The sequence below is a fragment of the Cervus canadensis genome, chromosome 2, assembly GCF_019320065.1.
Source record: "Cervus canadensis isolate Bull #8, Minnesota chromosome 2, ASM1932006v1, whole genome shotgun sequence".
Classification (NCBI taxonomy): Eukaryota; Metazoa; Chordata; class Mammalia; order Artiodactyla; family Cervidae; genus Cervus; species Cervus canadensis.
The window spans coordinates 22025005-22048329 of record NC_057387.1 but is presented as its reverse complement, the minus strand read 5'-3'; the positions used below and the strand labels follow the sequence as shown (position 1 = coordinate 22048329).

The window sequence follows — 23325 nt, the reverse complement described above, 5'->3', positions numbered from 1 at the left end:
CTATAATATCATTCCATTTTAGTTTCCTCACCACCCCCCTTCCTTCTTTTCCCTCATCCCTTCTATGGGCCAATAAAGTTTATTCCTCCCCCACTTTCACAATCCATTTCATATATTCCATATCATGTCATAAATGCATGTGTGTGTATTTTTTTTGCCATTCGATCAACTCCTGCTCTTTGAGTGAGAGCAATTTTTTAATCAAAGGTTCAAGATGAGAGAGAGAATGAGAGTCTGTAAGAATGACTCTGCAGAAATGGTATAATCCTTAGAAGGTAATCAAAGCTAAGACTTGCAGTAGTAGACTGAAAGTATTGGGAAGGCCAAATTAAAGGGCAGAGGCAAAGACTGTTAAAACATTTATAGTAAACCTTTATCTCTAATATTGTTTCAGAGTTGATTATTGAATGACAGTGAAAAGAGATTAGATGCAGATTAAATTACATTAATGTTTTTTTTCCTTAAGCCAAGCATATAATATTTAGTCAGAACATAACTTTAAGAAAGCTCCCAGGTCTTTCAGGGTCAGGATCCTCCACATAAAAGGATAATTTCAAATGTAATGTCCCCTTTCAAGTTCAGTATTTCACCAAATAACTCATTATGGTCAGAATAGCCTACTTGTATTTTTTTCATTTGGTAGTGGCACTAGCTGGAGTACTATATTTTTCACTTTTTAGTGCTTCTGCATTTCTCCTTATTAAAACAACTAATAGGCTTCTGGCTTTGATGTGTTTGAATAGTCTAGAAAGAAATGTCACACATCTTTCTAGGTTTTGGTCATTGTCTCAATGTTTTGTTATCACAACGTGACGGAAGTAAGAAAGGGGGCCCTTTAGATTATACTTCTGGTATCTTAAATATCAATGTAATTGATATTTTAAATATCAATAAAAAATAACTAAGCAAGGTTACTGTGGATCTTTGCAAGCTCATGAGATTTGTTATTTCTGCTGGATATAATTTTCCTAGCTTAGAAGCTGAGGTTTCAGATTTTAAACATGGAATTTGGAACTAGGGATTGAGGCTCTTTAGCACCATAAATGTAACTGAGTACCCTTTCTAAACTAGGCAGAGCACAATGGTTTTTCTTTTCTGCCTCCCATTTTTTTACATGACATTTTACTTCTTTCACATTCATGTGCTGACATGGCTTGTTTACATTCTAAATTCTGTCCGAGTTTCTGTAACCTCAGCAACACCTGTAACAGAGCATCAGTCACTCTAAAGTGGACAGGGAAGAAAATATTTTCCTGGAGAAACATCCTGGAATTCTCTGATTAAGTAATTTGCAAAAGATTGGTAGCCAGAAGCTTCCTCTTAAATGGACATGCTTTCCAGTTTTAATGGGCTTGCTTTGAGGGGAAAAGGCGTCATTTAATAAAGGAGATAGGAAGTATAAGCCGAATCATCCATTTTTTCTTAGTCTTCCAGTTTTTAGTGATCCTTTCCTGCACAAAGCTTTTTGTAACATTCTCGAAGTAAAGAAACAGGTAATGAAGCTGTAGAAATATCAACCCACCAAAGACTAGCCTGTCACATTATTACAAGGCATTTAGGAAATGACTTTTCTTATTTTTAATAATAGACCAGTGGTGCTAAGTTTCCTGTTAAGATTCAACCATGGGTGATATTTGGCTTCTAATGGCTCATAATGATTATAATTTAGGTAGTAATAGTACCTAATAGTAATTTAGGTAAGTACCTAATAGCAATTTAGGTAAGCTACTACTTCTATTTCTGTCATCCTACAAGAGTAGGAATTTCCCTTGTTATCTTGAACACTTGCTAAATGTTAGAAATGTTAAGGTAGTGGAATGAATAATGAGAAACCCAACTTTCTACCAAAAAATTAACAAAATACATAGATTAGGGGGACATAGAAAGTGAACTCTAGTCCTGATTTGGATCCTGAAAAGATGGAGTAACTTGGGCTGTAGTTACTTACCTTTGATATTGGTCCTTAGGAAACATTTTAGAAAGTTAATGGATTTAGTGGCACAGAAGTTAGAAGTTTGATCTTGATACCATAGATGTGACTAAAATCTGGTTCTGACTTTCTGGTCTATATAGTTGGAATAAGGCTTGCGAACAGTGCTAACTGAGGAGAGTTTGCCAGTCTAACAATTTTGTGTGATAATTTGGCATCTTATTAGAGAATATGATTCTAATGAATTTTGTTCTGTATCCCACAGGTAGTTGATGCTTTGGCCCCTTCATTCATATACTTGTATTTAGCATGCTATAATAAGATTCCATTCCCTCTTTAGGAGCACAGACCTTTTCTCTTACTGAGTTGTTCTACCTTTGCCAGGTGTTTTTCAATATTACAATAACTTTAGATAAAGCATTGTGTGCTTATAGAACCTTGTGTTTGAAGGGGGAAAAAAGTAAGAAAATGAAGTTAAATTCTCACTCAGACTGTGCTTAATTGCAAACATAGAACTTAAACTTTAGAAAAATCTGTATTGATAAATTTGGTCTTTCACATATTTCCTTTCTGGTTGCAATGGTTGTAAGAGGTCAGGGCAGTTGAAGTCTATATAGTTTTTAGAAACTAAAGAGTTGAACAGGACCTCCAAGAAGATTTATTTAATGAGTGAAATGGAAGTCCTTTTGATAGATATTTCCTTTAAACTCTTTACTATTACAGGATTAGGCTGTATCATTGAAGTCTGATAATTGATGAAACCTAGTATAAATCAGCTTTTTTCTGGTGTTCTCTTTTTAACTATTTAGTCAAGTTACAGTAACTTTTTTGAAAAGGCCTGATGGGACTGTTTTAATATTGTCAGCCTTTAACTTTGATCAGGTGTACTCTTATCCTTACTCCCCCACCTCCCGCCCCCTCCCACACCCACTTCTCTTCAGTTCATTTGTGGACAGCAGCAGTATTTTCATTTCTTTTGCTTCCTCTTTAAAAGATTTGTCTTTGTCATTATGTCAGTAAAAGATCTGTGAAAGATCAAGAAAATCTTGACCTGGATAGGATAGTAGATCCAAGCCATAAGTTTCCTGAGGAGGTTCTTTATTCTACTTGCACCATTTATAATGACCCCAGTGGCAGATTTCTATAAAAGGCCTATCACTTTTATGCTTGCTTACACTTCTAATCCAGTGTCTGGTTGAGAAGTTTGATTCATAGCTTCAAAATAGTTCAAGAAAATTGATTTCAGTTCTCTCTGCTTCAGTCATCTTCTCTCTCTGCTTCAGTTGGATCTAGAATCCTCTGATTAGGACAAGGAGAAACAGATCAGATTACACCCCAAATTGCTCCTTTCATTGAGGAATAAATGACCTACCTAAAATCACTTCCCTTTGGAGTATAAGCCCTAGAGGAAGCAGTTATTTAATATCTTTGCTTTCTTTGAGCTGGTATTAGAAAATTCTGGTTCCTGTTGATATGATCAAGTTATTGTTTTCTGACTTATTGGTCATTTTCTTTCCTTTTTTTTTGTCACAGAATCTTCACATCCCTGAAAAACTCAAGTTGCTTCTTCAACTAGGGTCTCACTAGTAATTCTATAGCCAATGTGCAAGGATATGTGACAGACTTCGTAGAGCGTAGGGAAGAAATATAGTGACTCACACACTTTTAAAGTTCATTTTCCATCCTGCCTTGTAGAAATGGTACTAGAGGTGTGATAAGTGAAATTAGCTTTGTTTATCAGGTACTAATATCCTGTGAGACACAAACATTTAGAGAATTTTCTCTCATTTCTCATTGGGGTGAAGCTCAGAGAGCTTTTATTCTTCTACCTTTTGTACTGCAGAATCATTTGTACTGCAGAAAAAAATAGCTGGGAGTATGGCCCTCCTATAAGGCAACCAAATAAGAAAAACAGAAGGAATGAGTCAACAGGCCAGGACAGCAGAATAATTTCTGTGGGGTGATCGTTTCTGTGTCTTAATGCATTTTGGAATATAGATTTAAGCCACCTTGTCACTAGACATTTGGAGCAATTCACTTTGTTAAATCATTTTTATTACAATTAAAAAGACAACCATATAGATTGTAAGTAGTGTGAGTATTGATAGAAGGTAAGTCCTCAACTTCTTCCCATATCATCAATGAGCCAGGATAAATTTCCCAAATAAAAAATCAGTGTTTGTAATTTGCTTCCAACAAAGGATGGGAAGTGGAAGAGAGACATAAAACTGCAGCGCTAACAATACTAATTTTATCAGATTTCAAATAAGAGTAATTAAACTTATAAAGTGACATACTAATTCTTTTTGCATTACTTTCCCTTTTTGTTATTTAAAGCCAAATTCCAGAAATAAAAGTCTTTATCATACTGTTTTCTTCTTGCTAAAGCTGGAAGGATAAAATAATAAGTTCAGCAACATCAGAAAATGTTTGCTCTAAAATAATAATGAAGAGTATGGTTGTTAAGTACATGAACCAAATCGACTTCCTTGTTCCCTTTGAGAACTCATGATTATCTAGCAAATGCATGTAGGTTTGTTTTTAGTGTATAACATGAATAGACAGTGCTTCCTTTTGTGATTTCAAAATAATTGCTTTGAAATACCCCTCTCAGTCTGTAAACTTTGGAGGCATGTGTATATACAAGTATGTTTTATAAACCATGAATTTGTCTGTTTCCACTAAGTATGATCAATTTGATTAATAAAAGCAGGTTTACTTTTTAACCACTTAAAGTTTTGATCTTAGGGCTGTTGAGAAAAATTAAAGTGATTCATAACAATTTAGATGAAGAAGGAAGTAACATGTTACATCCAGTAACTTGGCACTAGATCCTTTTAGGCCTATTTCCCCACCAAAACAAGCTGTAAGTTTTCATTTCTTCATGGCACTGTGTTCTGTTAAACTGTATTAACATTTGTGCTAGCATGGAGCATGTACTTTTTTATATATAAGTGTTAGAATTTCAGCTATTTTAGTTGAAACACAAAATTGTTACTTATCCAATAAAAGTATCAAAGGCCAAACTAATTATTTGGTTTCATTCTTAAAAGATTAATGAGAAAAGTAGAGAAAGCTCTTTATCTTTTTTCCCCTTATAGGAGAACCAGTCTATTGATGATTGTATTAAAACTCCAAGTTAAATAAGGCTCTGAAATGAGTGAATGCCTTTGTATTTATTTAACTAAAGGAAGGAAACAGAAGAAACCTGAACTTTTCTACTCTCAAGGAAATGAGGCTAAAGAAACAGCATTAAACTCCCCCTAGAAATGTGAAATGGATTACTTTACCTTAAAAAACCCTTCCTGCTCTGCTTGCTGAAGGAGAGTAGTGGAAAGTGGGATGAAAATTTGAGGAGCCCATTGTTATGAGCTATCCGGGAGACAGTGAAAGACAGGGAAGCCTGGCGTGCTACAGCTCATGGGGTCTCAAAGAGTCGGACATAGCTGAGCAACTGAACAATTGTTAGGATGGGTGGTGCTGATCCTGTGTATGTTCTGGAAAGGCCTGTTTCTTGTGTTCTTTGAGGAACAAAGAGATCATAGAAGGAAGAATTCCTTGACATTACAGAATTTTAAGTCATGGAAAACAGTTGCCTTCTGAATTACAAGCTTGTAAGCCTGGAAGGGTACCTAAGAGATACTGTGATTTAAAGACAAAGATACACCATAAAGGAACTTGATTGCAGACAAGTTTTTTTTTTTCCTAGCTACTTTGGTTCCAAATGTTAGAATGTCTAGTTAAAGAATTTTTTTTTCTCAGGAGAAGCTTATGGAAGACTCTATGAAATCTTAGTTTTCTTATGGTTTTAGAAGGGAATGGATGCAGGTAGAATTGCAGTTTGATGGGAGACCTTTTTTCTTTGATCCTCTCATGTAGGATCATGATATTTAAGTCATCAATAGTTGGTTCATGAGGTGAACAGGTGAAAGTTCTTATACTTTCATGGTAGAGTCCCTAAGAGTGAGGGAGGTGGGCCCAAGGACATAAAGAACCTGGCATTTGTTACTGCAAACTTGTTCATGCTATAAAGTTTAGCTCTTTAAATCACCTTTCAAAATTAGTCAGCTATGACTCCTGTGTTCTGAGTAACTTTATAGGAATATATTACTCCTTTTCTGTTGGTTGCATATAAATGGCTTTAAAAGAAAACAAGAATGACCATAGAGTAGAATTTGGAGAAAATGCTCTTGTTGCAGCCCAGTTGGGGCTCATTACTGAAGAATTAAAATAACATTTCATGACTTTCCCTCAAGGTTTATTTGTGCATGATGGAGTTTTAAGGAGTTATTATTTAATAATGATTAATCCTGTTTGTTAAAACACTTATTCAAGAGTTCATCTTAATCTACTGGTAGATCTGTATTTTTTTCAACTGTCCTGCAAAGTAGGAAGAACTTAAGAGTGTTACTTCAAACTTCCATAGTCAGCTGTGAAGAGGTAGACTTAAGCTCAAATAGACTTAAGATCATCCCCTGAAAACACTGTTGTTGTTTAGTCGCTCAGTTTATCCGACTCTTGTGACCCCATGGACTGTGGTCCACCAGACTCCTCTGTTCATGGGATTTCCCAGGCAAGAATACTGGAATGGATTGCCATTTCCTCCTCCAGGGGACCTTCCTGACCCAGGGATCAAACCTGTGTCTCTTGCATTGGCAGGCGGATTCTTTACCACTGAGTGTTCTGCTGAGTACATTTAGGTTCTGTGGCCTTTTTCAACTCTCCACTTTCTAGCACATAAACCAGGTTGCCAATAATATTGTAAAATAGTAATAATAAAGAATATACTGAATGTATGCCAAGCACTGTTTCAAGCACTTCAAAGTCACCAAACTCTTTATAGCTGAAAAGTATATGGAGTGGATATTACTATTAACCCTAAGAAGTGAGGGAACTGAGTTATGAAAAGGATTTGTCTAAAGTCACATAACTAATGATGCAGGCAGAAATCTAACCTAGTCAGTCTGGCTCTAGAGTCCATGTTCTCAATAATTATGCCATCCTCAACTTAAAAAGCACAAAAAAGTGACTTTTTGCCTCTGTGATAAAAAAGACCTTATATTTTCATACCATTTAAATTTTGCCCAAAGATTTTAAAGTATTGTATTTTAGAAGTTTATTTCTATGTACTTTATAGAGTCAGATAGTTGATAGACAATAATTCTTCAAGAGAGGGAAGTTTTGGTAGCACCTCCTTATGTGTGATTCAGGGCCTTGAAACTTGGGAGAACCACAACTTGAGAACTGTTATTGAAGCCTCAAATAAAAGTTTTTAATAAAATTTCCAGTCTAACATGTAAAACTTACCCTGGAGATCGAGAGGCAAGTTAAATTTGAATGAACAGATTCTTAGCTTTCAGTAGTTCTAAAGGTGGCAGAACATTTTATTTCATATTTATCAAACATAAGCAATAACTTCATGAATATAAAGTATAGGACCTTTAAATTAGAAATTTATAGTTCTGAGGATAGTGTTTTGTTGCTTTGTAAAAGCTTAGAAAAGGATATTCTCCACAAAAGAGAAGTTCTTATTGTCATTTTAAAAACCAGAAATGGTAACAGCAGAGGCTTGTCTACGTAAACTTACAGGTAGGACTTTGTGTGGGATAACTTATTTTAATATTTTCTATATATATTTTTAAAATTCACCTATCAAACTAACACATTCAAAAAAGCCTTTTGCATCCAAATTGGCAAAGACTAAGGAACCCTTCAAGCTGCCCTGGAGGAAGTACCACAGACTGCTGCTGCTGAGAAAATGAATAAGGAAAACAAAACCCCTATGCAGTAGAGTGTCTGGATGAAACAACATTTTTGATTTGTCTCCATTTAACTCTTGATGAAGTCAAAATCATGGTATCCTGCCCCAGAGTGAATTAAAGAGAGAACATTATTAATAAGAAAGACAGATGTGGCATTAGAAAGGTCAACAAAGGTAAGTGGAGGGCAGAAAGGATTAGACAGAAGCCTTCAAGGCCAGTGAACAATCACTCTTTCTAATCTCCACTTACCTTACTTCTGGAATCCTATACAGGAAGCATCGTAGAGTGTGAGCCCAGTGTGGTATGGGGTGGGTGGGGGTGAGGATCCTGACCTCATAGAGCTGAACTTTCTTCAACCACAGGTTATTCTTTTCAATGCTCAGAAGGGAAACAGTATGAAACGTGTGTTTTTTTAGTCTGTCACTGAGTGGAACAATTCATTTTCTTTGCAGAGAAAGAAAAAAAGGTTCTGATCTCTATTGTTCAGGGAATAGTGAACAACAATAGTGTTGTTCAAAGTGAGCATAATACAACACGGTTGTCCTCAAGTGAATTAACATCCTGGGTTCAATGAGTTCCCAAAGCAGCCACAGCTTAGGAAGTGTGTTCATTCACCTCTACACAACCAGTGTCCTGAATGAGATGGGGCTGGTTTAAAAAAAGTATGTATTGGAACTCTCTATTGTACAACAGTCTGCCACAGAGCTCTAAAGATGCCAAGTGGTAAAGGTGTCTCCTTGTGAGTAGGGCTGAATAGGGTACTGCCTTGGTCCAAAGTTAACACAACATTCATGGTAAAGATCAGCAAATGAGTCATAAAATTAAGCTGTTAGGACAACATGCTTTTAGTACTTTTTCATAAGATTGGCTGGGGCCATTGCAAGTACCCTGGCATAACCTTGCAGATGCCGAGAGATGGAGTGTAGGTGTGAGCTGGCCCTGCTCACCTTGCCTGTAGGAGGGTAGTGAATTATTTATGCAGAGCCTTTCATTCATGGTGTGCGAGCTCAGGAGCAGGTTCTCTGCTCTTGGAGGAGGAGACAAAAATCTGACTTGTCACCAGGAGGAACAGTGAGTGGTCTCTGCCTGAAAGTCCAGAGACTTGCCAACTTGGCATGGCTCTTATACAGGGCTAGCTATGTAACTGTGGTCAAGCTGCCTAATCTCTGAGGCTCAGGTTACCCAGCAGCCAGAAGAGGAGTTATAACAGGTTGGTTTCTGAGGCCAGGGTCAGAACTGGATCTCAGGGTTTTCTAACTTGTGCAAGTTCTGTAAGACCCAAGGAGTATCAATGATACATTTTCTTTAGTGTCCAGATGAATTAACCATTATAAATTCCTACATTTTCAGAAGAAATAAGTAATGTGAGCCATAGGTCTTAATCTAAAATTTGATGAACAGTCTTATTTTTACAGATGTGAAGAAGAAGGAACACCCTATATTTGTGCTGTCTGATATGGCAGCAACCAGCCATGTGTGTGACTATTTGAATTACATTTTAAAAGATAGACATAACATTGGGACTATTATAAGGAAAAAGCTTAATGAAGATTCTTTTAAGCAGTATCCATAATTTCAGATACAAAATTATGAAAATAGTAATTCTTTGTATTGCTACTAATTCTCTCAGTGCCAGCCAAAATTTCTTCAAAGGATTAGACATAACAGGATAATATTTTTTAAAAGAATATTTTACTTCTAGATGTTTGGAAAAAAACCATTTCCTCGGATTCAGTAGCCATGTGTGACTAGTGTCTACTGAACTGAACAGCGGAGGCGTAAAATTGCAAAAACTTCTGTTGGTCAGCACTGCCCTAGACATATATCTAGACCATGAACTGCAGCTACTTGTCCCTGGGCATGGGGCATAGATGTTTGTGTCCCAGGGTGACCGTGTTCATTTTTGGTGAGTGAATGAATGGATTAAATTCCTTTTAGACAAAATGGTGCAAGAAACCCTTCAGGCACAGGATGTTGGCATTGGACAAGGGTTTGAGGGAGATGGGAGGAGGGGAGGTAAGAGGAAGGGGTTAGGAAACGGCTGAACCATTCTCGGCCCTGGGGCTGGACTAGACCTGAGCTGCCGTAGGACACAAGACCCTTGCAGGAAGGTTCCTCATCGAGGTAATCACCCCATGCACGACTGATCCCAACAATGGAAACGTGTGAGGGGAGCAGGGCTGCCCTGATCCCAAGGAAACCGGGGACCCTCTCCGCAATCAGTGGTGGGAAAAATTTATCACATTGGGTCCATGTCACACTCAGGAAAATTATTACATGGTGGCAGGAAGGAAATAATTCAGGGTTTCCGGAAATAAGTGAGAGAGGTAACCATTTAGTCCGACAGTCTAACAGCTGTGCAGTTGAAGCCGGCTTACCTTTTGAGGTTTAAGCTGGAGTGTTAGTAACGCAGTATCAGTGATCCGCCTTCCTACACTGTTGGTGCTGCCTTCCCTGTCGGCCCTGCTGGCAAGGGGGCCGCTCTGTGGGGAAGGGAAGAAATCAGAGGTGGATGGCAAAATGAGTGTAATCTAAGCTGCTGTCTGGAAGGTACCTGCGAAGGGAGTCACCTTTCTCTTCTGGACCCCCTCCTAGGTACAGCTGCAGGGGACGACACCGAGGATGCGAGCACGGAGTTCACCGACAGTATCGAGGAGGAGGCTGCACACAACAGCCACCAGCAAGTAAGTCCGAGCCAGGCCCTGGGGTCCAGGGTGGAGGGCTCAGAGCCCTTCGGGGACTGGTGGTCGTCTGCAGCCTTCGTGGGCCTGGCGTGAGAAGCTCTCTTTGTGCATAAAGCACTTCCCTGCCTTCTTCCTGCTCTCCCTAAGCTTCCCAGCCACCTTTCCCAACCCCCATTCTCACTCCATTTTTCTTTCCAATCCACCCTTTTTCCTCCTTGTATCTCGTGTTCCTGCTCCCTGCCCCTTCCTGCCCTCCTTTGCCCCTATGTACCATCTATAGCTATAGCTTCAGAAGAATTTTTACTCACAACAAAACCATGGACACTTACCATCTTGGGCTTTTGTAACCGAAACACATCCCAGAAGACAGTCACCAAAGGACCACTTGGGGAGGTGGCAGGCTCTGAGGAACTACAAAAGGACTGGAGTGCCTCCAAAACCAGGCTCATTCCCGGGGAAGTCTCACTATATAAAAGAGAACTTTGTTGGGCACCTGACTGTCTGCTCAGGTGGTGATGCGTCAGTGACCAGCAGATGACACTTCAAGAGCAAGTCCTGGTCAGACCTCAGAACATGGTACCCAAGGCTGAAACACTGTTCTCATTGACCATCAGTGAAGGTGTAACCAGCATTTTCTCGAGTTCAAGGGTAGAATGTTCTGGAGCTCAGTCACTGAGAGTGATCCCATAGCATCCTCTGGAACTCCTCTGTGTCTTCACCTTGCCCATGGATATTTGGCAATCCCGTGTCCTAAAGGGACCAGGCATGTAAATTTTGGAGTTTTTCAGGAGCAAGTGGATCATTGGTATCTGTTGTTCTGCAGAAGCAGCTGGCCATTTCCAGGGATAGCTTCCTTGGAGCAGTTGGGAAAACTATGGGGGAAAGGAGCCTGCCTCTTCATCTCCTGCACAAGAAAAAGAGGAGGCACGTCTAATAGTCCTACAGAAAGACCCATGTGAGCAGTACCCAAACCTCACAGAACTGGGCACAGTCTTTGACTCTTGAGGACATAAGCAGTTGTCTGGAACACCTCCCATTCTCAACACAGTTTCTCTACCTTCTACCAAGACCCTCTTTGTGTTGCTCTAGACACACCTGGCCCTACCTTTTCCCTTGAGTTCCTGCATGAGCCCCACTTCTCTTTTTGCTTGGACGGCTGCTGAGTCCTCCTAACCAGTGCTTGTGACTACTTATGTGCTCCGTTGCACCTCTGGGCCGGTCCCTCACCTTGCCCCTCACTCCCTGATTGCGTTGAGGGTCTTGGGTGGGAGAAAAGGGTCTGCAGGATGTGAAAATATCCATTCTCACTTGGAACTTGACTGGGATGTCAGCTGTCAAGCTGACTCTGATGGTTATTAACTTCAGAATATATGAACAGGAGCCACAGATATGGAAAGAGCCAGGTGTGGTCCAAACTATGTGATAGTAGGAGTTCTGCACTCTGATTCTCAGTTATAGGCAGACTGGTTTGTAAAGTCACTTCTTCCTCAACCTTCTTTTTCCTATAGCTGAGTGTGGAGAAATGATCAGACTACATTTCGAGGTCAGTCCAACCCTGGAATAACCTGTTACACTGGGGCATTTGTACTTCCCCTGCAATGTCTTCCCTATCCCTTGGCAAGTGTTCAGCTGCCTCACTTGTGTCCAACTCTTTGCAACCCCATGGACTGTAGCCTTCCAGGTTCCTCTGTCTATGGGATTCTCCAGGCAAGAATACTGGAGTGGGTTGCCATTTCCTTCTCCAATCACTTGGCATAGGAGATACTTAATAAATTAGACAAATATTTATCTGTTGGATGAAAGAATATCTTGGGTAAGCACTGTTTTTCTTTGCACCTCCTTTCCTTGAGAGTCAGTCTTCAGTTCTGCAAAGGAGGTATGTGAAATCATTGTAAACTTACAGCAACTTTTCTGAGGGTTGTGGGCGTGGTTCTCCTGCTACCAATTAAATAAAGCTTGTTTTGTCATAACTGTCTTGTGTCCAGACTCTCAAAAAGGTATCTGCCTGTTTCCGGGGAACTGGTCCCTTAAGGTTGTGCTCTGAGCTTCTCCTAGTTGTGTCCTTGGGAGCAGGCCTTGTTCCCAACACCAAGCTCCCTTCCTGCCTCAGGCATACACACACTTCCTGTTACAAACATATCCATCCAACTTTATGTTCCTCTTAAGGCAAGAACCAACTTTTGGGCAAAGCATATTGCTCCATCTTTATTTTTGGACTCACCCTCCTCAGGAAGTTTCAGGTCTGGCCATAATGATAATTTCCCCCAGGTATCTCTCACACAATTCCATTCTCAATCAAATGTAAGATCTATAATGCCTAGGAAATTCCTGTGAAAGAAACTGATCATCATTGTCTTTCTTCATTTGAACTTTTGCAATAGAGAAAATTAATCAAGAGTTGCAAATGCAAAGGAGAGAAAAGCAGTGATGAACTTGAAAAAAGGTCATTTTTAATACCCTGATGTTGTCTGAGAACTGAATACATGGTGGGAGGTATGGAGCAATAGGGCTAAAACAAAGCCATTCTATTCAAATAAGAGATCAGGTTCACACATTGACTTCTTTGGGGCAAATGGAAAACCAGCACAACAAAAAGTTGAATTATACCATGGAAGCAATAGAACAGAAGAATTAGGAAATGTGAAAAACAACAACAGCAACAATTATTTATGAGATGTAACTAACAATAGAACTAAAGGATTCATACCACTATAGCATATGCTGACGCCCTGGGGTTTTGCTTGAGGAAAAACAATAGAAATATTAGCTTTCCATAGATGATAAAGAAAAAAGAATAATTAAATGCTGGATCCTGAGTCACTTTTCGTGCATTTACATTTAAATTTTAAAGACAAAGCAGCCAAAGTAAACTCCCTTGAACATTGAAATATGAAAAGTCAGATTAGCCTGGGAACAAATCAGATCTCTGTTTTCTCATTTAAAAGTAAGAAATCAGACCAGATAAACCATATGGTCCCTTCTGGTATTAACATTCCATGGGTCTTATTTTCCCTTTTTAAAGAAAGCCAGTGAATTTAAATCAATAAAAGATAACATACATTCAGAAGGCACTTAAAAAATAGATGACATCATTAAAATTAGACACTATTTTTAAGCAGAAGGAACCCTTAAGGTTTCCCTGGAGTAGGAAATGGCAACCCACTCCAGTATTCTTGCCTGGAAAATTCCATTGAGAGAGGACCCCTGTCTTTGGGGCCCCAAAGAGTCAAACACAACTCAGCAACCGATCACCCTTTTTTAACAGCAAAGAATAACTGTGTCCATATTCAAGGCTGATGGCAGTGTTTATTTTAGGTAAGTTAGTTGCAAAGAGTTTATGTAGAAAGATAATGTCACATAATTTAAATGAAAGGTTAGGTCATAAGCTTTCAAAGTGGTTTTATCCAGTCCTCCTCCTTCATTTTGTCCCAAGTGCTTCATGGCACATGCAGGGATGGCCACCAGTCTAAGCCTGGCAGCAGAGCCATAGAGATGTTCTCAGGAGCCTCCCAGATCTCAGGCTTACAGCTGCAGGTGGGATGGGTGCTGGGAAATGAGCACATGTGGGCAGCTTCTCTTTTCTTCATCGAGGGCAGAACTTGCACATCTCTTCACAACCTCCACTGCTGTGCTACCAAACACTTTATACATACACGCCATGAATCACCCCACCGCGCACCTGAAGCCTAGATTTTAGCATGCTGTTGCAAGGTCCAAAGCAACAGTCAGCAGCTTTGAGCCAAGCCAAGCAGATCTATTAATCACTGATTCATTTAAGCTCCTCTGAGCCCTGTTTTGTTCAATATATTCCTGATCTAATTGAAGGAATCAAGTTTATAATTAATTCTACAAGTCATTCCTAATCAAGTGACCACTATGTGATTTATGGAGATGCACATAAATATTTTGATAATATTGATGGTTGTTAATGGTTCTTTGTAGCCAGAATGGATTTGTGACAGGTACAAGTCACTATATTTATAGAGATAAAACATGACCCGGAGATAGCTGTGTGGAGAGGTGAAAAATTGGGAGGTCAAAATCAACCTCAAGTTAAGCAAAACCCCAAAATGCTGCCATTGAAAGGAAAAAGAAGCCATTATGATATTGGGGTATAAGATTAATATTTGACAGGCAAGAAATTCATGTACTAAAATAATTGTTCATACACTAAGTAGGTTATCATACTCAGGTTTTGGTTTCTTCACTTTAAAGAGCATGATAAAAAAGCTGGAGAGGAGCCTAAGACAAACAGTAAAAAAGTTTAAAAGTTAAAAAATTGTTATTTGAGGAAAAAACCATACAGTCGGCTTTTGTTGAAATATTAAGGAGTAACTTCAAGAGTATCTTCAAAAACTAAAGGTCATGGGAAATTGTTTCTGCTTGTTTTCTTCTCACTCACTTAGGTAGAGCGAGTTTGGCTGGCAGCATAAGCACAGAGTGTTAGCCAACAGGGAAGGTGGTTGCTAGACAGGTGGCCTCATTTTATTTCATTTTTAAAAATTTTATTCACCTTTTCTGTTTTATATTGGAGTATAGCCAATTAACAATGTTGTAATAGTTTCAGGTGGACAGTGGAAGGACTCAACTGTACATATACATGTATCCATTCTCCCCCAAACCCTCCTCTTATCCATCCCATCCCATCTAGGTGGCCTCAACTTTAACCTCTCACTGACTATAGATTGTGATTCTCCTGCTGCCAATGAAATTAGTTTCTTTGTCTCATCTGTAACTCCACCCATACCCTATTTCTCTGGTGTGCCCAGATCCTGCCTCATAATCATCCTTGTCAGAGTCTGAGTTACAGGCCCAGCCCCAGGCTTTGAGCTCTGGTATCTTAGCCATGATCTTTGCAGTCAAGGACTCTAGAATTGTGGAGCTGATGAAGCTTTTTGTCTCGTGAGAAGGCTCCCAAGGAACTCTGTCCCCCCAGAAAGAGAAGAATCAAGAGCATCCACACTCTCCAGTCCTCTTTAAACCTCATCTGTTTGCATTTCTTTTAAGTTTGTTGTGTGCTTGTGGTTTTTCCTCACCCACCTCTGCAATTTCTTCCTGCTGCCCGTGGCAAAAATTCTCCCTGCTTGTGTGGTGCATCCTCTCACCGCAACCAGTCTCCAGGGACCCTTGGTTAGGAAAGTCCTAGGAGGGAGGTTTACCTTTTTTGGTCCTTTTAAAGGCTGCCTTTGTGCTCTGATGTTCCTCATAGACCCTCTTAGTGAACTAACTTCTTTAAACTATGGTTTTCTTTCAGCTCATCAAGGTGGCGTTGGAGAAAAGCCGGGCAGCTGTGGAGACCCAGAATGTGTCTCTTGCTCCTCCTTCTCTGACAGGAGGAGACAATAACAGGGGTCTTCAGGAGGAAATGCTCCACCTGAGGGCTGAAATTCACCGGCACTTAGAGGAGAAGAGGAAAGCTGAGGGGGAACTGAAGGAGCTAAAGGCTCAAATCGAGGAAGCAGGATTCTCCTCTGTGGCCCACATCAGGTAGGACATGCCCCAGAGTAGAGGAGCCTGCCGATTGAGAGACTGCTGTAGCCAAGGGACCACATTGCTACAGCCAAGGAATTCGTGCCACCATGGGGCTTCTTGGTCCACATCCCAGGCTCCATGCATGCATGGTTCTACAGATTCTTAGAAAAGTTAATAATACTAGATAATGCATGTGTGTGTGCATACATGCTCCATGTCTGACTCTTTGTGATGCTATGGACTGTAGCCCACCAGGCTCCTCTGTCCATGGGATTTCCCAGGCAAGAATACTGGAGTGAGTGCCATTTCCTCCTCGAGGGGATCTTCCCCACCCAGGGATCAAACCCATGTCTCTTGCATCTCCTGCATTGGCAGGTGGATTCTTTACCACTGAGCCACCTGGGAAGCCCTGAATAATGGTGATTATCAATAATTACCATTTGAACTATTCAAATAAATCTGGTGTTAGTTCAATATAAAAATGCCCATTATCTGCTATACGTATGACTGTCACAAGTGGAAATCTCCCAGTTGTGTGACTGGTATTGCTCTTTTGAATTGACTGGAATGTGTAAGGAATCTCCTGCTACCCAAGATGCTTCACTGCTGCATGCAGAACCAGAACAGTCCATGAGGAGGGGGGTTTACACAGAGCCTCCACTCATCTGTCTCTCAGCAGCACAAATCCTTAAATTGTCGAATAACAATTTTAATCATCTCTTCTGTTTTATTTACTTTGCAAAAGTGGGGAGTAACTTATTCATTGGCTAGAATGGCCCTGCCTTTAATCTTTCCCCTCGCCCCCAAAAGAAGCTTGGAAAACATGCTGATAGCATAGGGATAATCTACTCACTCATTCGTCCATGAGGGTCACAATCATCATGGCCTGCTGTTTAGAACACAGCTGTGCATATGAACAGCTTATAATCCATACCCTATAGTTTCCCTGCCTATTGTGTGCCACTTAAATGTCCCTGAGTCATAGGATAATATTAGTATTAGTACTTTGACATCTCGCACAATATACCTTTTTACTGTTAAGGAAACTGAGGCCTAAAAAGTTCGAGCAAACTTGCTCAAGTTTGTATAATAGTCCATGGCAAGATCCCTGGCTCCCACATATTAAATTCTAAGCCTTTTCTCCTATATACTTTATCAAACATTTTTTGAAATACTCTTGCATTCATCCTTTGTTCTGGTTCTTTTACTCTGAATCATCATGATATTTCTCATCTTATATTCTACTTAAGCTAAAGCTTAAGTTTGATTTAAACTTATGTGTAAACTTTGTTGTGCTATCATGGGTGAGAACAGTACATCTCTTTCGATCCCACAGCTGAATATAGAAGCACCACTGATACTGGAGAAGATAGACTGTGTAGTTCGTAATTCTATGTAATTCTTTTCTTTGGGGAAGATTTTGTTGAGCATTGCTTTTGTTAGTTTGTATTGTGAAAAGAGCAGGGTTTTCCCCCAAATACAAAGTTATGACATAACATTAAATATTCTTTATGCCACACATGTGCCCCTTTCTTTCCCTGTTACACCTCAGTTTTAGTAAAATACCTGTTCCCCTTTTCTCCATTGAGGAAACTCTCACGGTCTCCCTGATTTCTATGTCCTAAACCATGTTCATCCTTAATTCACTTTAGACAAGCTCTGCTCTATTCCAAAACTTTAGGATTCTGAGAAACGCAGTGTAGAGGCACAGCCAACTGCTGGTCCTTCAGGCTGTGAATTAGCTACTTCCTTTGTCTCATCTGGTCAGCAGTTCTTAATTTAACATGCTAAAGAATCACCTGTGGAACTTAAATAAAATGTTGATTCTTAGGCCTTAGCTCTTAAGCTTTTTAAACAAGCACCTCCTAGGATTCTGCTGTTAGTATTCCTCGGGTCTGCAGCTGATAAGAGCAGAATTATATAACTTCTCAGTCGCAGACACTGAACTAACCATAGCACTTATGAATTTCATGTAAGCATCCAGTGACTCCACTAAGTCAATGAAGTGAATTGCCTTTTTAAGTAAATTGCCTTATTAAAGCCACACTTTTTATTGCTTCCATCCAATCCTAGTAAAGGATTTGGTGGGAAGAAAGGGTGTAACCAGAATATCTTGGTGAAAATTAGTTGTTTAGCCCATTATATCTTCTCAGCAAATATGAATATTCTATGTGCAGCCGGCACTGTGGAGGCTCTGGGGACACTGGGTGAACAGGACAGACAGATTCCCTGCTCTCATAAAGATGATCTCCTATCACAGGAGCCAGCTAGAAAGCAACTAATTAACATAAGTACCTTTGACTACTATTCTGGTTAGTGTTGTTTGTTTCTTCTGTGTTCCTAGGTCCCAGTTTCTCATCCAGTAGTTGAAAAATGACTGATGATAATTAATAGAACTGTAGTCTACATAATAATAAATTTCTCCCAGGCAATGTCCTTTTTTGTTAACAGTGTAAGTATCCTTGTTTATTCTACAGGCAACTGAAAATTAGAACTTGAGGTTGCAAGCGTGGGTAAAGACAAGTAGACTGTGTATCTTGAGTCGAAGATTTTTAGTGATAATGCTGCCAAGTATTCATGGGAGTGTGGGGAATCTCCTGCTCTTTCTGAGCCTTTATTTCTTTGTATATACAATAAGGGATGTTTTAATAGGTCTCCGGGGTCACTTCATGTACTGGGGTGTCTCTGAGTCTCTGATGGACTGAGTTGTGGGTTAACCGGGCTCTTAGGAAATGAGGCCAAGACCAGACCCGGCCTCTGACTGTGTATGTTTCTTGCAGGAACACCATGCTGAGCCTTTGCCTTGAGAATGCAGAGCTGAAAGAGCAGATGGGAGAAGCAATGTCTGATGGATGGGAGATTGAGGAAGACAAGGAGAAGGGCGAGGCGATGGTGGAGACTGTGGTTGCCAAAGGGGGTCTGAATGAGAATAGCCTTCAGGCTGAATTCAGAAAGGTCCAGGGAAAACTGAAGAATGCCCGCAATATCATCAACCTCCTCAAAGAACAGCTGGTGCTGAGCAGCAAGGAAGGCACTAGTAAGCTTAATCCTGAGCTCCTTGTGCACCTGGCCAAGGAGATCAACAGAATGAACACAGAGCTGGTTTACTCTCCTGGAAAGCACCAATGCCTAGAAGAGGAGGGTGTGACCACAAAGCCGTGCCCCAGACCCCGGAGCCTTGACCTTGGGGCTGCCCTCACAGCGGATGCTCACCAAGTAAGTGTGGGGTTAGATGAAAAGCCCTTGGAGAAAGGCTGGAGATGTCCATTTTTACCTTAAGCAGGTCTGCCCTGTGGGTCAGGAGGTACCATGAGAAGGGCACCTTTGCACCACAAGTAGTAGTGATAATGTTTCCCTAACATCCAGCCTTTAGAAAGACTTCTTTTACAACATTATCTCATGAATATTACATGAGTAATTAACTTTCATAAATATTTGAGTGCTTAATTTTCCAGACAAGACACTAGGCACTAGGCACTGGAAACAGGCATTAAGACTTCATCTCTGGCCTTCAGATATTCAACATGGTGGGGAAAGATGGCACAAAACCAGATCAGTTCCATAGGATGCAATATAGGGCTGCTGCTGCTGCTGCTAAGTTGCGTCAGTCGTATCCGACTCTGTGCAACCCCATAGACGGCAGCCCACCAGGCTCCCCTGTCCCTGGGATTCTTCAGGCAAAAACACTGGAGTGGGTTGCCATTTCCTTCTCCAATGCCTGAAAGTCAAAAGTGAAAGTGAAGTTGCTCAGTCGTGGCCTACTCTCAGCGACCCCATGGACTGCAGCCTACCAGGCTCCTCCATCCATGGGATTTTCCAGGCAAGAGTACTGGAGTGGGGTGCCATTGCCTGCTGAGGATTAAGTAAAATGGATTGCAGAGGACTCTGAGAGAACAACTGGGTAGGAATGCAGGGAGAGATGAGTGGAGGTTTCCACCCCTTTTCTTTTCAACCATTGAACAAGCATTTGCTGAGGGCTCCTCACAGACTCGGGTGGCACTGTGCTGTGTGCTGTAGCGACAGAGATGAATAAAACATCACCCCAGCTCTCCAGTGCTCAGTCTGGAAAGCAAGTAGCTGCCAAGTGGAATGAGGAGTGTTAACGACAGACACATGGATGAAGTACACAGGGCCCGCAAGGCGAAGCGGCCACTACTGCCTGGGGAGGAGCTCAGAGGGCCCTGACCCTGTGCTGGCTCTTTTCACAGCTGGGTGACCAGCCCCAGACCCATGACCCCGGGCCGCAGTCACAGTTTAGCCTCCCGGGCTCCACGAAGCACCTGCGCTCCCAGTTGGCACAGTGCAAGCAGCGCTATCAGGACCTCCAGGAGAAGCTGCTGATCTCAGAAGCCACTGTCTTTGCCCAGGCCAACCAGCTGGAGAAGTACAGAGTCATGTTTAGTAAGTCTTAAGTTCACCACCGCCTGTCTTCTCCCTGAGAAGCTCATGCTTTGCAGACTGCACTCTTCCTTCCCAGTCTCATGGCCAATTTAATCCTGACTATGACCTTAGCATTGTGGAAGTGGATTGTTGTTGTTATTTAGTCGCTAAATCGAGTCCAACTCATTTACAACCCCATGGATTGTAGCCTGCCAGGCTCTTCTGTCCTTGGGATTTCCCAGGCAAGAATACTGGAGTGGGTTGCCAGGTCCATCTCTAGGGGATCTCCCTGACCCGGGGATCGAATCCACATCACCTGTTTTGGCAGGTGGATTCTTCACTGAGCCACCAGGGAAGCCCATGGCAGCGGCTACTTAACTTCAATTTGCAGAAGGCAGAAACAAATAAATGAATAAAGCAAGTTTGCAGTGACAGCATAGGAAGGAAATGAGCTAACATCTAGCCTCACTGATTTCTGGTACAGTCAGCAAACTGCCTTACCTCTCTCAACATATGTTGGTTGTTTCTCTTCTGCTCCTCTTTTCACCACATTAGACTCTTCAAAAGTATATCATCGTTGTTGGTCTAGAATCAGTGCTTTCTCATAGAACTTCTGCAGTGACATAAATGTTCTGTATCTATGTCACATGTGGTTATGGAGAACATGAAATGTAGCTAATTCAATGTGGGGATTTAAAGTTTTATTTAGTTTTTATCAGTTTAACATAAAACAGTCACATTTATAACACTTACAGAATAGTGCAGATCTTGGTGTCTTTGATACTCTGAATTAGTTCTACTCCATTCAAACATTCCCTGAGCCCCCATGAAGAAAGCATTTGCTAGTTTCCCTGGGGCTTGTAGAGTTGATAGTATGCGATGTCTGACTTAAACATGTCTGGTCCCAGGGAAGCCCAGGTTATCTGTAGGTAGGATCACCAATGGGGAACAAGCTCACCTGGTGGAGAGAGGTCCTGCTGCCTGGAGCAGATGTTTCTTCTCTCACCTCAGTCCAAAGAAACGTCTATCCCACTCTGGTCCCACTCTGGACCTCCCCAAGGGCCAGGGTGCATGCTGCTGAGGATGAGAGTGTATGTGGGAAATTTAGATCCTCTGTAGCACCCGCTGTCTGTTCCCAAGCAGGTGGATCATCAGTGAAGCAGGACAGCAAGCAGGTGCAGGTGGACCTCCAGGACCTGGGCTATGAGACCTGTGGCCGAAGCGAGAACGAGGCTGAGCGGGAGGAGAGCACCAGCCCTGGTGAGAGCGCGGGTGTGGGGCTCGCCCTCCCCAGCTAGGGGCAGCCTTCACATTTGGGTGCTGCTGGCCACCCCCACATCTGATGAGGAGCAGGGCTGAGGGGTGCAGTAGACTGAAGGGGACACAGGACAGAGGGGGACAGAAAGTTTGGAGAACTCATGGCCAAAATGAGGCTGAGTGTGAGTTTAAATTTTTACAAATAGTTTTCAACATGCTGCCTGTTTAAAAAAATTTTTCAGCACGAACTTAAAAAAGAAAAATGTTCTATTTAACTGATTATTTTAGAAAAATACTGTGTATGTGTTACTCGCTCAGTTGTATCTGACTCTGTGACCTCATGGACTGCAGCCCGCCAGGCTCCTCTGTCCATGGAATTCTCCAGGCAAGAATACTGGAGTGGGTTGCCATTCCTTTCTTGAGAGGATCTTCCCAACCCAGGGATCAAACCCGGTCTCCTGCATTGCAGGCAGATTCTATACCATCTGAACCACCAGGAAAAAAAATGATAAAGTCTATTTATTAATGAGAAGATCGAATGAGCTTTGAGTAAGTGAATGAAAGTTGCTCAGTCATGTCCAACTCTTTGCGACCCCATGGACTATACAGTCCATAGAATTCTCCAGGCCAGAATACTGGAATGGGTAGCCTTTCCCTTCTCCAGGGGATCTTCCCAACCCGGGGATAGAAGAACCCAGGTCTCCCACCTTGCAGGCAGATTCTTTACCAGCTGAGCCACAAGGAAAGCCCAAGAATACTGGAGTGGGTAGCCTATCCCTTCTTCAGCGGATCTTCCTGACCCACGAATCAAACCAGGGTCTCCTGCATTGCAGGCAGATACCAGCTGAACTATCAGGTGGATATGCAAACTATGCATCTAAAAAAAGTGTTTTTCTGTTTTAAAAGCACTATAGCTATAGGGGCATCCACCAAATTGAAATTGAGGAGAAAAACCCTGAGTAAAATAGAAGGTGACCACACCTGATTTGCAGGGCTCTTGGGAGGACAAGAAATATGGCATTTGGAGGCTAATACAGTGCCAGGGCTGAATAAAGTACTGCTTTAAATTTTGCTCTAGTAATTATTGTCCTCAAGACCTCGAAGGGCATGGCCTCAGCAGCATGCCCAGCTTTACTCAGGAGGATGTCTTTGTCTTTTCTCAGAGTGTGAGGAGCACGACAGCCTCAGGGAAACAGTCTTGATGGAGGGGCTGTGCTCCGAGCAGGGACACCTGGGCTCCACAATGGCCAGCCCTCCTAGGAAGAAGCCCTCGGAGAGCCAACCAGGGAAACAGGAGGAGCTCCGGGCATACGGAAAGTCAGAAAACATCTCTGTCCTACGTAAGGACATCAAAGATCTGAAGGCCCAGCTGCAGAACGCCAACAAGGTCATTCAGAACCTGAAGAGCCGGGTTCGGTCCCTCTCAGTTACAAGCGATTATTCATCTAGTCTGGAGAGACCCCGAAAGCTGAAGGCTGTTGGTGCCCTCGAGGGATCCTCACCACATAGTGTCACTGATGAGGACGAGGGGTGGCTGTCTGATGGTACTGGGGCTTTCTACCCTCCAGGGCTTCAGGCTAAAAAGGATCTGGAGAGTCTGATCCAGAGGGTGTCCCAGCTAGAAGCCCAGCTCCCAAAAACTGGGACAGAAGGGAAGCTGGCTGAGGAGCTGAGATCTGCCTCGTGGCCTGGGTAAGGAGGGTGCTCTGTGGGTCACTGCTTGATTGAAGATGTCTAAGTTTATGTGTGAAATAGGGAAGCCCAGGCAGGTAGAAGAGAGAACCCACTGGGGCCGTCAGAGACGGACCTATTTCAATGGTAGCCCTGGGTGTTAAGAAAG

The 23325-nt window shown here is 41.7% G+C and overlaps 1 protein-coding gene across 30 annotated transcripts in view; it reads left to right on the top strand.

Annotated features, from left to right (window-relative positions):
• LOC122435175 (phosphodiesterase 4D interacting protein) overlaps nt 1–23325 on the top strand; it is a 237069-nt gene that overhangs the window by 182206 nt on the left and 31538 nt on the right. For 18 of the 30 annotated variants that reach the window (XR_006267614.1, XM_043459169.1, XM_043459317.1 and 15 more), the window contains 6 exons: nt 10288–10376; nt 15631–15863; nt 18629–19064; nt 20057–20249; nt 21369–21488; nt 22649–23177. Coding sequence is in view for 29 of the 30 variants with exons in the window: in XM_043459169.1 (XP_043315104.1) it covers nt 10288–10376; nt 15631–15863; nt 18629–19064; nt 20057–20249; nt 21369–21488; nt 22649–23177 (1600 nt within the window). In the remaining variant the exon portion in view is untranslated. Of the gene's footprint in view, nt 1–10287; nt 10377–11884; nt 12322–15630; nt 15864–18628; nt 19065–20056; nt 20250–21368; nt 21489–22648; nt 23178–23325 lie in introns of those variants that run through there. The other 12 variants (XM_043459370.1, XM_043459377.1, XM_043459262.1 and 9 more) reach the window with 2 other exon arrangements.